At 40.0% G+C, this 16,227-nt stretch overlaps 1 protein-coding gene across 1 annotated transcript; it reads left to right on the plus strand.

Annotated features, from left to right (window-relative positions):
* On the plus strand, window positions 1-12,101 carry LOC139461772 (uncharacterized). The gene is made up of 7 exons (XM_071243233.1): window positions 1-46; window positions 683-718; window positions 3,866-4,262; window positions 4,662-5,086; window positions 7,925-8,079; window positions 10,784-11,010; window positions 11,639-12,101. Exons 1-7 carry the CDS (start codon window positions 1-3, stop codon window positions 12,099-12,101), a joined length of 1,749 nt encoding a protein of 582 aa, XP_071099334.1.
* The last annotated feature ends 4,126 nt before the right edge of the window (window positions 12,102-16,227 follow it).

Below are 16,227 nucleotides of genomic sequence, written 5' to 3' on the forward strand. Positions count from 1 at the left end.
ATGTTTTCAATGGCCATTGCACTTGGCCTGCTGGCTACCTGCGCTCGTAAGTATTGAAATCAGATATTCAATTGTATATTTTGGAGATCTTTCAACTTGTGACTGGTTACCAACATTGGTGCCAGCTAAAGACAAGTTTGTTGGCTATATTTTGCTACACATATTCCTATAATCATAGTGTTTGAGACCCGAAAGAATTTGGGGTTAGAATAACTAATGCAGGGGAAAGAGGCGACTGAATAGATGGGGTGGTCAGGCTCAGTCACGTGACTGATTGTATATTATCGTACACCGATGGCGTTGGTCTTTGCTCTTTAATTATTAACTGGCTTGTCTGGTATAAATTCGATTATTTACAGGTCGTTGTCACATAACAAAATGTGTAAGGTTTCTAGTATCTCTTCTTGCGCAGATGTTTCTGATGTTGAGGTAGGATTGACATAACGCAAACGTAGGCTTGAAATAGGGCATATGAAAATAATGAAGGAACATGATATATTCCATAGAATTAATTAGAGGATCGTTCGAGTTATCATTTGAATTCTCATTAAGAGCCATTGGTCATTTGATAATCCCAGCCATTTTTCACATTTGAACTTAAGACATATTTACTTGCATTGTATTACTATGCTTCGTACATATCACCCTGGAGATATAGAAAAGAAACACTTGCATGTTTTAGATGGATCTCAGAAGCCCGAAACCTGTGCAAGAGTAGGTAAGTAATATTTCAGGGCTACTTTAAAGGCGGTTCTTAAACAGGTACTGGAACAGCATAACATAAAGAATGTGCATAATGGATAAGTGTTAGTTCGTGAATGAATATTGCATGCCGCCGCATGAGCAATATTGCAACTATTAACATATGCGATTAACAAACCCTGTGACCAAGCCCTTGTTCTGCAGCAGTGTGTGAAGCCCATTTCTGGTGTCCCCCGTCGTTATATTGCTGAAATATTGCTAAAAGCGGCGTAAAATCATACTCACTCACTCTCTGTTCTGCAGCGTGACGTGCTGGGAATTTCCCCAGCGACGAAGCGATATATGGATGAAAGTACAGAAAATTGCGACCGTGATTAAATATAAAAATATCAATGGAAGAGAACAGCCCGTCTCGATTATCTGCCGAATCAGATTCCATTTGGTGTAAAAGCAAAAATAGCGAATATTATAATAAATGGATCAAATCAGGCGAAAATATATTATGATTATGCGTGTGAGATACACAGTAGTTTAATATTCTTTAATTGTTTTTCCGTATGAAATGAATATCTCAACACGATTCTTTTCTTTTGTCATGATGTGACTTGCTATGCTAAAAGGATCAAACATTCGTTTGACGCCTTGACAGGAGTAAATGTGATTGTTCAACTGTATAGTTGCCGGGTATGTGTTCAGTGCTCAGTGCCTATATTTTCGAAACGATCTTAGCTAAGATAAATCTTAACAACTTACGTTCAAAGATAAGATATCTTAAGTTTAAGATAAGATAGATTTTCGAAACAATCGTAAACCTGTCGCAGATTGCTCAGAGCTACGATACCTAACGTAACTCAGACAGAGAACTCATTTGTATTAGAGATAGAAAAGCGGGGTGTTTCCAAATGACGTCACGGGGATTGCCCAGGCTCAGACGATAAACAACGAAATGGAAGACCCACAAGCATCAGAGGACGTGAAAAACAAGAAGGTCCTATTTCCTATGTGTCAACAGATGGTTGTATCCCTACTGGCTTCTGAATAACCGCATCACCTTACTTTCTGTCTGTGCATCGCATATTTCATCATTTTACACTAAGGTTAATGTTTCAGGATTTTTATCTACCCTTGAAGATCCGGGATAGAATTGGCCTTCAGCAACCTATGCTTGGAGTAAGAAGCGACTAACGTGATCGGGTGGTCAGACTCGCTGACTTGCTCCATGCATGTCATCATATCCCAATTGCGTGGACAGATGCTCGTGCTATCAATCACTGGACAGTCTGGTCCAGACGCGATTATTTACTGACCATCGACATAGAGCTGGAAAATGGCTGAGCGCGGCGTTTATCAACAAACAAACAAACAAACAAACAAAAAATACAATTTTGGCAGACGTTTCATTTCTAAATTCATTTGACCTAATCGGTGTCTTAATCGGCCCTATAGTGAGATTCCCGAGAGAGACTTTGATGTCTCACAAATTTCTAATATTTATTTTGAAAATAAAAAATATTCTGTGACATAAAATACACTTCATAAATACTGATGTATACATTTTAATGCTTACAACAAAAATATTTTGTATATGCCCGTTGTTCCCAAACGCTACATTCGTATCAATATATGGCTATGGTGTAATCTGCATTTTGTCTAATGGTTCGGCAAACCCAGTAGCATTGTGTCAGTAGCTATGTAATACCTCAATCAACATAAGAAAATATGTGTTCTAAATACTGATGCAACATGGAAAAGAGTGACGGGGCTCATAAATATCCCCGACCTCGACTCAAACATCAGCTGAATCACATTTTTGTTCATACTTCAAACTTAGTTATTGGTATAGCAAGTATTGACCCAGTGTTTAACGAATCTATGCAGTGGTTTTCAAGTTGCACGTAGTACACAATATGTCCTCGAAAGGACGGGTGGAAAAGCATGAAAATAGCGACATGATTGTCAGGAAAAAAACCCACTTATCGAAATCAAACTTTGCACTGCACCTCTTCTATTAGTATGAAAAAAGTTTGAAAAATTTGAAAAGGTTCGCTAAATACAATGTTTATTCATAATACAGGATATATTATGTTCCCAAACACTATCCTACTGGTATAGAAACTGTAACCCTAATTGGAAAAGAAGCCATTAAGCCGTTTACAAGTTATAGGTCTCACAAATGTTGAAGTAAACAATAATAAGTTCAAAACATGACATATATCACATCTTTTCAGAAACTACACACATCACATATCAAACTTTGCATTGCATTATTAGTATAGAAAGTGTTCCTTAAATTTGAAAAGTATACATGTTGTAGTTCCCAAGTTGTGCGTAGGATAAGTATTGAAGTAAAAAAAATAAGCGCAACAAAAATAATTGAACATGAAAAAATCGTGGATGGCGTAAGACGTTTGGTAAACCTTTTTTAAATTCAAAACTTGCATGCAGAGCTACAAAGCGGTTGGTTTATGTACGGTATTCGTCTTTAAATCACCAGTTTAAGTTTGTAAAGCATTTAACATTGAGAAAGTAATTAAATCCGTATCTAAGTTCCAATACTGTTTTTATGACAAAATGTTCTACAACGATTGTTCCCTGAAACCACAACGATGGTAAAGACGATGACGAACATCATATTCCACTAATACGATCTGGTCCCTTGACACAAAATACTAGTCTGTAAATGTTAAAGTTAAATGCAGTACGTTCAACAACTAGAGTTTGATAAAAAAACCGGTTTACTATTACTTCAACGTATGAAAAAAGCACTGGACATTTCCACTGATATTGTATATTCATTATTTAATTTATTAATGAATATTTGCATCTGCATTTCCAGCTTGTTGCAAATTTGTTCTGTTAACAGGTTCTGCTTCATTTGCCACATATATAAAAGAGTAGGTCAGTAAAAATTGTCGTAGATTTTTACCATGTAGTTGTAATGTTTTACTTGTCTCAAGAAAGAAAGCAAAACACGAAGCAGTAGCCTGGTTCAAGTGATAATGACAGATACCGTAGTTTGAATTGCATTGATGTATGAACAGTGACGTTTCTGTGGCGTCTAGCATTTTACTTATTAGAGTAGTTAAGTGAGAAATGCTATATAACACACATATTATATCTGTTAAAGGTAAAGTACAACTTTTTACTCTATTACTCCTAATAGGTAAACCAGCGTTTGGCGGCCCGCGCGATATTGCTACGATAAGCAGCTCTGACGAGAAGGTTCTTGTAGCTCCAACTGGATTAGCTTCAAGCGGAGTCTATGTGGATGTCCTCTACTACATCAATGCCGACACAGAAACCGAAAACTACAACAGGGTGTATGCCATTAACGCGCATACAGGGGAGGTAGTTGGAGCTATCACCATTACAAATGCTATGACAGACCCTAGTGAGAATTGGCAGGGCTTGGCAGTCCAAGGCTGTCCGGAGCCAATGGATGGATCTTGTATCTTCGTCCATGATGTTGGACTTAACATCGTCTACATCGTACAAGAAGAATCTAATCCGGCTTCTTTCACCATGAAAGATGCTGCTAAGATAATCATGTATACCTACAAGTGAGTATCCATGCGATGCTTGAACCATAAGGCTAATTTGCATTCTAGTTCAGTCGCGAAATCTTAACATTTCCTAGCTCTCGGAACAAAGTCTCAACAACTTCGCTACAAACTGTATTCAACAGTATTGTTTACGTGACGCTTTTTAATGGATAGCAACCTCTTTTATTCTTTTTCGACGTTTCAGAGCTACTTCTTGCTCCTTCATCAGGTGAACGATGAATGATAAAGGGGAAAGAAGTAGCTCTGAAACGTCGTACAAAGACTACAAGAGGTTTCTATCTATAAAAAGGCGTCATGTATTCATGTTCTCCCAACTTCTAAATGCTTATCAAAGACTTAACTGCATTGTTTATTTTACATATTATATTTTTCTAACAATATCCAATGTTTCAAAAGGGATGCAGGCACCGTACCTAGTACCAGCAGAAGCATCTTCGTCGACTGTCAGGGTGGCATCTATTTCTTTAGCGCTGCTAATCGGGGACGTGGTGTGCGACTTTACAAGATTATTGAAAACGATGACGGTACGTACACCGCAGAGCCTAAATTACAGCTCGATATCCCAACGGCATCCTTTGGTCCAACGGCTGCTAGTCTGTCCCGGGACTGTTGCGAGCTGGTTGTGAGGACGGAGGATAAGATTTACTATTACCCCTGGGTCGACATGATGCTCCAACAGGATCATGCACGCCTTCTGCCTGCTGTAATCAACCCTTATGGTGCATCCATTGCTTGGGCGTTAGACGGGAGTGGATTCTACACAGCCTTGGAATCTGCACCTATGACGCTTGCCTTCAGTCCAAGAAACAAACATGTTCCAGGTAAAAAAAACTTAAAATTCTTTTAGGGTTGACTTAAATGGTTGCCTAGTCATCCAAGGCGACGCAATTCGATGTGCAGGCTTGCGTCCTTTTGATGTATAAAAAATATACCTGAAACCTATGATTGGGGATACCAATGCCAGATGATCGCCTACATGTTGTAGTGGTTAGAACGTCCTCCTGAAATCGGAAGGTTTGTTATACGATCCCCGATCGCGTCATATTCAAAGACGTTAAAATAAATAACTTGTTGTTACCCTACCTGACGCTCGGCACCAAGGGGAGAAAACAAGGACTGATCGGCTCGACATCTCTATACCCCGGACTAGTAAAGTCACGCAGACCCACGCATATTAATGCTACTACGGAACGTATGGCCCTGTTAAACTACAGCGTTTTAGAGTAACTTGCACCTAGCGTGTAAAAGACGGTTAGTACGCTGTCATACGTCGAGCTTTCATCGAAAAACCATGATTTTGGCGTATCCATAGCGTATACATAACGAGAGTTTACCGTATATGTAACTCATGTCTAACGTATTAGTAGCGTTTCACCGACTTATACATAACTTATGACAGCGTATAAAAGCGTATTGTCAGCGTGTACCTGGCGTGTTCAACGTATGGTCAGCGTATGCCCACGTATGAGTATGATTAGCGTGTAACGTATATCTGGCGTATGTAAACTAGTGTAGAGCGTACCTCTATCGTATGCCTCGTATAATTCATACCTTCATACGTTCCCATACGCTGAACATTTTGTGCATGCACAAAAATATTTTTATGCCTCGGCGTACTACAGCGTATACCAGCGTGCTTTTAACGTATACAACTTACACCTAACTTGCCGGCGTTGTGGCAAAACAATCTCAAACGTCGCCATACGTTACTGCTATACTTTGTAGTGTGACAGGTGATTAGGTGAATTTTGCACTTGATGTTGAAAGCAAGTTCGTGATGACAACCTTACCTCAGTGTCAAGCATGAGCAAGTGTTAGTCCACATCAGCTAGTGTCAGTATATGTAAAGCTAGATTAGATTTTTAAGATTAGGATATTGTTTAATGCAGACACAGAAGATAAATGTATCCACTTAAAAAGAGAAAATCGATCGCCGGGCGCGTCATACCAAAAGACGTTAAAATATGGTGCTTATTGGTATCTTGCCAGGCGGATACAATGTTACAATGCGAGATATTCATGTTATACTGCGGCATGATATCTCCGTGTAAGCGCATTAATCTTAACAACACGCGAAACCTCTTTTCACCTCAACTCACATCTTCACGACATACCACATGGGGTAATTACGAATGATCACAATATACAAACACACCTACTTACTCTCGGTATAGGGGCGGTCGGGTAGCCTAGTGTGTTAAAGCATTCGCTCGTCACGCCGAAGATCCGGGTTCGATTCCCGACATGGGTACAATGTGTGAAGCCCATTTCAGGTGTCCCCCGCCGTGATATTGCTGGAATATTGCTAAAAGCGGCGTAAAACCATACTCATTCACTCACTACTCTCGGTATATCAGATATACCGTATTCGACGTAATAAGCGCCCACGGCGATATTTGCTAATATATTGGCAAGTGAACAATCCCAATTAGCCCCCCTTCCGATTTATCAATGTACACAAGACTTATTTAATCGTGTATAATACGTACTCGTGTGTTATATGCACCCTTAAATTCTGGAAAAATGTATCTGTCGTAAATAAACAGTTCAGACTGTCAGCATAAACCACGAAATTTATCTTTCAACTCTGTTTTTTCCACCAAAGTAATATTCTGATAAGAGCCCCCTATTTCTAATTTTGAGAGCGCCCTGGGCGCTTATTACGTCGGTTACGGTAGCAACAGTATTAATTGCGAAGTCGGCCTGAAGCACCCAGGCTCGCTGACTTGGTTGATGCATGATACCGATCCGAATTGCGGGGATCGATTCTTATGATATTAATCACTGGATTGTCTGGTCCAGTCTCGATTACAGACCGCCGTCATATATGTGGAATATTGCTGAGTGCGGCGTTTAACAGCCAACCAACCTGAAGCACCGTTCCTCCAATTTATACGTTACGTCCTGTCGCTTTCAATTGAAGGAAACTATTTCAGTTGCGGTAAAAGTATTTATCTGGGTATATGTTACTTTAATAACATGAAGTCACACTTCTCTTGAACATTCTCTCTTGAGTGGCACATTATACAGTACAATAAAATGATTTTGGCTGCCCGTTCCACTTTCTCCATCTTCCCGAGGCAAGAGAGTTAACTGACTTTAAAAGTCCAGTTTCCACCCTTGCCGAACAAAGCTGGTATTATGGAGTTACATTTTGGCTGGACTAATGAGTCAATGCATGGTCCAATCAAATTCGCCAACCGAAATCGAAATCCGGTTCGTAAACGGTCGTGCAGATTTCGGTCGATTGCAGGATTTGCAAAGCATTGGCACAGCCAATAGATATTTTCCAATTTTTTTCATGTTTTTAATCAAGGTACTCACGTGATTTGATACATTTCACGATGTAAGACCCGTTTTATCACAATATAGATCTTGATTATCGATCACATCGTCCCGACTGGGCGCAACCATTTTGTGTGAAGCAAACGCAAGTGATACGAGAGGTGGAATCTGATTGGTCCATAGGAGAGGCTTAGAAGGGACAGAACTGGTCCTTGTGGCGCTACGATCGAGCCAGTAATTCCAGCCTAGTTCGACAAGGGCGGAAACTGGACTTTTAAGTCAGTTAACTCTCTTGCCTCGGGAAGATGGGATGGTAGCAATATGAACACACATCACAGTTCTCTTATTGTAACTGTCATACGTTATTTTTACAGAATCCAAGTTTACTCTGGGTAGAGTTATTGGAGGCGTTGCCAAGGAACCATTTGTGGAAATAGCGGGTATTGCTGCAAGCAGAGAACATCCGGGCATCCTCTATATGATGTCGGACGAGCAAACAACTGATATCCTAGTTGTGCAGATGAATGAGGTAAACTGAAACGTTTTCCAAATAGACCTATAAACCTATACATAATAACGCTTTACACAATAACAATTCCTCAGCAGCATTTGGAAAATTTTCCGGAACATTTGTCATCGTTTATAACTGGGAGAAGAATACTTAGGTCTGATTCGCGAAGGTGTCGAAAGGAAAACGTAATAGAGAAAGGATCTAAAAGCAGTAAGAATTGTCAGAACTTTGTTGGGTGTAACGCACATGAATCACGTTGCCAGCATTGTCAGCATTTCGATGTAGTGATTTTAAAGCGAGTGTACATGATCGCAGTAAATATTTTAAAGTCTTTGATAGGCTTTTAGAAGTAGTAAGACAATGAATACATGGAACTTATTATGGATTGGAACCCTTTTATATTCTGTCTCAACGTTTCAGATTGAATGCACTGACTCAGCATTCACCTGATGTAGGGGAACTATACGTAAATATCATACTTAAAATGCAGGTTTGTTTAAAAAGGAATTCACAATATAGTATAGTTCCAATCAGACACTGATGTCCAGACGCTGTTGTGCAGCTGTGTGAGGTTTGTTTTTGAACTACACTTAGAGCTTTCTATTGCTTAGCAACCAAGAAATAAGTGGCTAGTGTTTGAAGAACACCAGCGTTGTGCTGAGCTGTTTTGGTTAATCAAATCTCTCGCATAAATGAAACCTTTTTCATATTCAAGATAGACACAATTTTTATGGATAGCAACTTCTTTAATACTGTGAAAAGCGACGTTTCGGTATAGATCCTTATACCGTTGTCAAGCAAGACTGAATGAGGGCTGACTGACTGATATAGAAGATTTAACGTGCGCTTTCGCACACGGCCTGGCCAGACCATTTAGTGTATTCAGAAAAGTGTGAAAGTGGTGTGTGCAACCCAAGAGGGGGCTTTTAGAGGTTGCTTATATTGAATTTTTGGAATTTTTAAATTTGGAGTAAATGCCGAGGTGGGTGGAGGAGGGAACATAGTGCAGAATATATATAGTAGGTGGAGGATTAACAGTAGAGGATTAACAGTAACAACAATAGCATACATCCCGCCCAATCAACACCAGAATCAAAGAGCATAAAACCTCCACCATCAAATCCGACAGCAAATCAGCCATCTCGGACCATATAAGCAACTGTCCCAATCACATCATCAACTGGGACAACGTCCAAATCCTCGCCAACAACCTCCATGATTTCACTAAAAGAAAAATAACAGAAGCAGTCCACATTCGCCACCAAAAGCCATCAATCAACAGAAATCAAGGCTATTTCATCCCACACGCCTACTATGAACTCATCAAACAATAATCACTTATCCTGTTTATTGGCTTCATGACCCTATTGGCTTCCAGCTATGTGTTTTCTGTCCATCGTGTTGTGACAGCACCATCCCTTTGTTGTCACACCTACCAATGTTATCCCACTCATGTATGCTATTGTTGTTACTGTTAATCCTCTACTGTTAATCTAGTCCGTTGTACAATTCCGACCATATCAGAAGCATGTGCTTTTGGATCACTATCAAATTGTGATAATGTCAGGTGTTCGCTGAAAGTTATCTTGCCCTGGTGGCACCCGTCACAAACATTTCCAATGGCAAGTCAAGCGTACACTTAAACAAACACAGAAAAAATATTGCGTCGGACATATTTTTGTCATCGATGCGTCACTTCGAAAATGTCCTAAAAAACAAGTGCCCGATTCAAACAACTTCGGGTTCAAGATGATTCCACTTATTGCAAATGAATCACATAGATAGCAAAATGTGTGTGTCTATCTGATAGTACTAGCGAACTGAGATACCTTGCCGCAGTGTAATGGGATACTACAATCAGACAGAATCAGATCCGACCAGTCCTTGTTTTACCCGACAGGCTAGGAAATAACAAGTACCCTTTCTTTTAATGGAAACACTCTAGTGGCAGACTTAGTTTTCATATTCACTAGACCATGTAGGCGGGACCGACATAAACGGAAAGTTGACTGTTGGAAAGTTGATGTAACCTCTCTTGTAGATACTGTATTGCCACTTTATGCATACATCTAACTTTGGAACAGATGAGGTGGTTTTACTGGTTTCTTTTACCTCCAGTTCAGGTAGGTTAATCAGTGGAAGGAAATGGTTTATTTGATCGTTCTTGAACACCATCAAATCATCGACATACCTTAAGCTCAAGTTAAGGACGATGTTAAACAGCAAGGAGGGCACAGTTAGTGCCAATGCAAACGCCGGAACGTAATAACCAAAATAAGAAATGAAAGGCAAAGCCAAAACCAGGATCGATCATCACCTTTGACGTTCAAAACACATCAATATACTGTGCGAACTTGCTCATAAATAATATAGGTTTCGGTAGTAGCATTGGAATATCAACAATTTAGAATTATACCTCAAATATGTTGTGACAAAGGGGGAAACTATTTGCAAACTAATCATGTGATGTGTGATATCAATCATTAACATGGATAATATATTCTTTAAAAAAGTTGTGGATCCTTAAAATTTCCAAAGTTGTAAGAGATATTAGTTCTTGCATTGGATGTTTGTCGTCAACACTTATCTTGGTTCAATATTGTGTACATATAACAGCATTTGAATAAAGGCAACTTAGACGTAAAATACGTCGTGACAAAGTCTTTGTCATGTGTGATATCAATAATTAATATGGATAATATTTTTTTAAATATTTTTTCAGGGTCAAGTTGTCTCGACGTATTCATCAGGAATTTCCCTCCCGACTATAGACTGGGAAGACATTGCTGTTGGACCTTCTTTTGATGGGACGCCTGGCAGTAGCAGTATCTACATCAACGATGGTGGTGCAGATTTTGGTGGTCCTGTGAATCGTATTTACATCATCTCCGAGACTGAAACGCCCTACGTTAACACTGTTTATGAAACGTTCAACCTTTTAGTTTACAGGTATATAGGAACCTTAGGGACTTAGCTATCTTAAATAACACAAGAAAATTGTGCGAATATTTATATATATAAGTAAGCTGGAACCTTAGGACTTAAATACGCACACCAATTAAGACACAAAATAAAGTTGGATACGTAATTTAATCTCATGAAGCATGTGTACGTGAAAGTTATCAGGAAAATGTTGAGTTATTCTGAACTATGATATTATCTGGAATTGTTAAATATTAGCTTCCTCACGTGTTGACAGCTACACCCACGTCCCGATGGTCCAGTGTCCTTCGTTCATCTTAGCTGAACCATATATGATTTTCATTACCCAACTGTTTAGGACTGTCAATTCAAGCTCGTGGAGAATTTGTTTACGAAAATAGATTCTAGCCTTCTCTAATTGCCGTACGAGGGGACGAAATGATGTCATGCGCTGTGACATTAGACCAATTGCATGGGTCAATGAGCATGATGTTGATGACTGGATTGTCTGCTTCAGATTCTATTATGTGCAGGTTTCCGTCATATAGCGTGAATAACAAACAACAGTTAATTAAAAGCATGAACTTGTCTCTGTTTTTCTCTAACTATCAATTATCGAACACATTTAGAAATAATATGCATTCTTTTTCACCAGCTATCTCGGTAACAATATCGCAACACACGCTTTGATGGTGGGCTGTGATGGAGAAATCTACGTGTTTGACTATGCGCAGAACTTTGGTGATCCTATCAATGTCTACAAATTGATAAAAACAAGTGTCTCCGTCTACGCCGCCGTAGTGATTGCTACCATCCCAAATCCGTCGCTTAGAGCTGGTCCAGAAGCGGCTGACATCTCAGCATGTTGTGACGAGATTCTCGTGAAGTACATTGATGGCGTTTTCAAATACAGTTTGACAAACAACGACGTTGCAAGTGCCTTCCTTAGAGATCCAACCAGTCTACCCTACATCCCAGAGACAGATGGAGCTTCTATTGCAATCACGGCTGACTGCAAGGCATACCTTACCACTGAAGATCAGGACACTTCCTTCCCAGCTCCTCTCAAGAAGTACGAGAGGATTTCTTGTTGCAAGAATGAAACATATAATTATTAAATGCTCATTAATGTTGGTGATCTGCTGATATGCTTGTGTTATCATTTACTTTATATTGAGGGTTATCCATATGTTTTAAAAAAGCACTGCCAATACAGTGAGGTGAGGTGAGGTGAAATTGGGTTTAACGTCGCGTCCAAGATTATTGCACTTATATAGCGACGTGCAGGCACGTGTGTGTGTGTGTGTGTGTGTGTGTGTGTGTGTGTGTGTGTGTGTGTGTGTGTGTCTGCTTGTACTAGTCCGGACTGATGCCGATTTATAGTGCTAGCACACTGAGATACCATGCCGCAGTTTAACATGAATACCCCACTCAGACAAAGTATACTGACTCCGAGCCGACCAGTCCTTGTTTTAGCCCCTTAATACCGAGCGCCAGACAGGGTAACAACAAGTACCATCTTTTAACGTCTTTCGGTATGACGCTCTCCAGGCGGACGCTCTACCACTAGACCTCGGAGGCGGTCCCCAAATACAGTGATGATCACCAACGACGTCAGTAGAAAACGCGCAATTATGCTGAACCCAGTGTCCCACTCAATCATGTCCCTTGTGTCTTCAGTTATGACTCTTAGTCTTCGTACATGGAATGTACATCGTCTATTATATGGTACACATGGTACAAAATAGTGTAAATCTAAACTCAGTGGACACACTGGCTATTCAGGAAAATTGACTTTCGCCAAATTGTGATTATATATTTAATGATTTGTCAGGTTTTTTACTTATTACCTATTCATACAATTCACAATTACGTTCGGCTAGAGGCTCTGGTGGCACGGCTATTCTATGTAATGATACATCCATGTGGCGTGCTTAGTGGCAACACACTAACTCTCGTTTTTTTGTAGCTGCTACTATTAATGCTTAGGGTTATAATGATGTCTTCGTTATATGTTGCCGTCTTCCCTCAACTAACGTCTTACATTCAGTGTATGTTAACGTATTAGGTGAACTCATTGACATGTATGATACTTTAAGTGCCAACGGTGACACTGTCATATTAAGTGATTTGAATTCTGATATTCAGAGAATAAATATGTCTCCTCGTGATAAACTACTTTAAAAGGTAATAGATCATAGGCACCTAGTTAGTGTAACTCTTAACTTATGCAACACAGGTCCCGGGTATACGTACAGAAGTAAAGACAATGTTAATACATCACTTACTGACTATGCCCTCATACCATCCAACATGAGTAACTGCATCATCCACTGTAGCAAAATGTCAGTACGATACTTAGGATCACTTGCCTGGCCTTGTCTGCTTACAATGTACACATCAAACTCGCCCCAATGTGGAAAAAACATATGTTCTAAAGTGGTACACAACATACGAATTACACATAAGTATGTATACAAAAGAAGTTGACACACTTCTCTCCTATGTATGGATAGTATCTGACCACGTTCAACCTGATGTCATATAGCATCTTTACGGAGAGCTAAGTAAATATCTTATGAAGGCCAGCTCTAACCATATCCCCCAAAGTGTATATAGATCACACTTGAAGCCCTATTGGAGAAAATGATGGGTTAAATGAGTCCCACTGGGAAATGAGGGTGGCCAGACGAGAATGGATAGCGGATAATAGACCACTTGGAGGAAACTCTAGATTATACAAATCCTATAAAAATGCAAAAAGGGAATTTAGACGATTACGTCGAAAATCAAAACGTAAACGGCGCAAAGAAATAAGTACAGAACTAGAAAAGACATGTGAAGCCCATATAAATACATTCTATAAACATGTTCGTAAGCTGAGGCGCAAGAGTCAAGTTATCAATAAATTAGTTTACAATGGACATAATGCTGTTTCTTCAGCTGATATATACTCAACAACAAAAGTTCCCGTGACACCAATATTTTAGTGTATTTTTCAAAGTAAAGTTTGGTTGTCAATATTGTAGTACATGTATGGAATCAAGTCACAAAAAACGCAACTGCTACAGAAAAGCATGCATTCCATGCAAAAGTTGACTTTTATGCAAGCCCATGCTTTTCACTACAACAACCACTCAGAAAAACAACAAAATTACGCAATTTTTCAACATTACGAAATGCCACGCATGTCCAAATATGAGCGTCTGCGAGCCATTGGTATGCTTGAAGCAGGATCGAGTCAACGTGATGTTGCAAGACAATTTAACGTCCACAGAAACACCATTTGGTGTTTATGGCAACGTTGGCAACAGACGAATGCAGTCAGAGACCATCCTCGGAGTGACAGGCCACGCGTAACCAATAATCGATAAGACAACTGGATTCGAACAACACACCTACGAAATCGATTCCAGCCGGCAACAGTGACTGCAAGAAGCATCCGTACATCGCCTCAGATGTGCAGGGATTGTCGCCAGAAGACCCACCAGGCGTCCCATTTTGACAGGAAACCACTGTCAAGCACTTCTACAGCGATGCAGACAGCGTTTAGGCTGGACGGCCATGCAGTGGGGACAAGTTCTATTCACTGACGAGTCTCGTTTTCACCTCAGCCACAGCGATAGACGGATTCGAGTGTACCGACGTCGAGGTGAACGTTACATCAATCATTGTGTCATGGAATAAGATCGGTTCGGGGGCGGCCGCGTTATGGTATGGGGTGGGATTACAGCAAGACAGAGGACTCGTTTGATAGTGGTAGAGGGAAATCTCAGTGGACAGCGCTACCGCGACGAGATCATCGGCCCTGTTGTTCTACCGTTTTTGCGTCGTCATGGTCCAGGCATTACCTTTCAGCATGACAACGCCCGTCCTCATGTGGCTCGACTTGTTCAGGATCGGCGGCGCCTTCGACGGCAACCACGTGTTCCACAGACACTCCAGGAACATCGAAATATGCTCCAGCAGATATGGACAGATATCCCACAGGACTTTGTGCGACGCCGGGTCCATTCCATGAGACGAAGATGTGTTGCTTGCATCGCAACCAGAGGTGGACACACACGCTATTGATTTGTAAATTGACATTTTGGCATGTTCATGATTTTCATGAAATCATGCATTTTCTGAAGTAAGTATGGCAAATTAAAGCATTTGAACACTTACAGCAATCTTTTATCTGTTGCAAACCAAAATTGTTTCAGATTTGGTAAAAAAAACCGTTTGCATATCAAATCTTATTTAATGTCACAGGAACTTTTGTTGTTTAGTATATGTAAACTGTGGGGTGACTATTATTCAGACTTGGCAAAACCTCACCACTCTGATGATTTTGTCGAAAACTTTAAACGCACCATTGCATCAAAATTTCATTATATTATGGAAATCGTCGTAATCATGATCCACAAGATGATATCTTGTATACAGAAGTCCAAGTCTGAGAAATCAGATCACATATACACAACCTTAAAAGAAACAAATCTTGACCTGATGGTATCACAAATGAACACCAAATATTTGGAGGAGAGGCCTTGTAGTAACCCGTGAACACCTATTCAATTAAATTCTTGCATCCCAGTACCATCCATGTGCCTTCAGACAAGGTACGATAATATATATTATATTATAAAGGCAAAAACATCAAACGTGATACACGTAACTACAGGGGCATAACTCTTACATCGTGTCTATCTAAGCTCCTAGAGAAAATCATTTGAAGTAGAATAGAAAAATATACACCCAGTAATCTCCAAGCCTTCCTCGATGTTTTACGATTTGATTTCAGAAAAGATCATGGAGCAATCATGTCTGTAATCACCGTTTTAGAATGTGTTATGTTGTACCTAGAAAGAGAATCACAAGTGTTTGCTGCAGTTTAAGATAATGAAAAGGCTTTCGATCGTATTTGGCACGATGGACTATTTGTTAAATCACATGACCTTGGTGTCAAGGGTAAATTATGGAACCTACTTTTCCATAGCCATACAGACAGGCATGTTTTATATCATACGACGGAGAAAGATCTGATGAGTTTCCCATCAAACAAGGTGTTGGGCAAGGTCGAGTTATGTCAGCATGGTATTTTCTCGTTTTCATAAATGATCTTATATGAGAACTAAGGAAAGCAAACGATGGCCTCTCTGCCATGTCTATATACCCTGTGTTATATTGGCCCATGACACAACACTCTTGTCTACAACCCCTCTGGACTTACAGTCTTCAGTTGATTTGAGTTCGTTTCCA

The sequence above is a fragment of the Haliotis cracherodii genome, unplaced genomic scaffold (assembly GCF_022045235.1).
Source record: "Haliotis cracherodii isolate W230 unplaced genomic scaffold, xgHalCrac1.p SCAF_1, whole genome shotgun sequence".
NCBI lineage: Eukaryota > Metazoa > Mollusca > Gastropoda > Lepetellida > Haliotidae > Haliotis > Haliotis cracherodii.

Coding starts and splice junctions, on each gene's coding strand:
- LOC139461772 (XM_071243233.1), top strand. CDS start 1: ATGTTTTCAATGGCCATTGCACTTGGCCTGCTGGCTACCTGCGCTC. Junction 719..3,865: donor CGAAACCTGTGCAAGAGTAG/GTAAGTAATATT, acceptor TACTCCTAATAG/GTAAACCAGCGTTTGGCGGC. Junction 11,011..11,638: donor TTCAACCTTTTAGTTTACAG/GTATATAGGAAC, acceptor CTTTTTCACCAG/CTATCTCGGTAACAATATCG.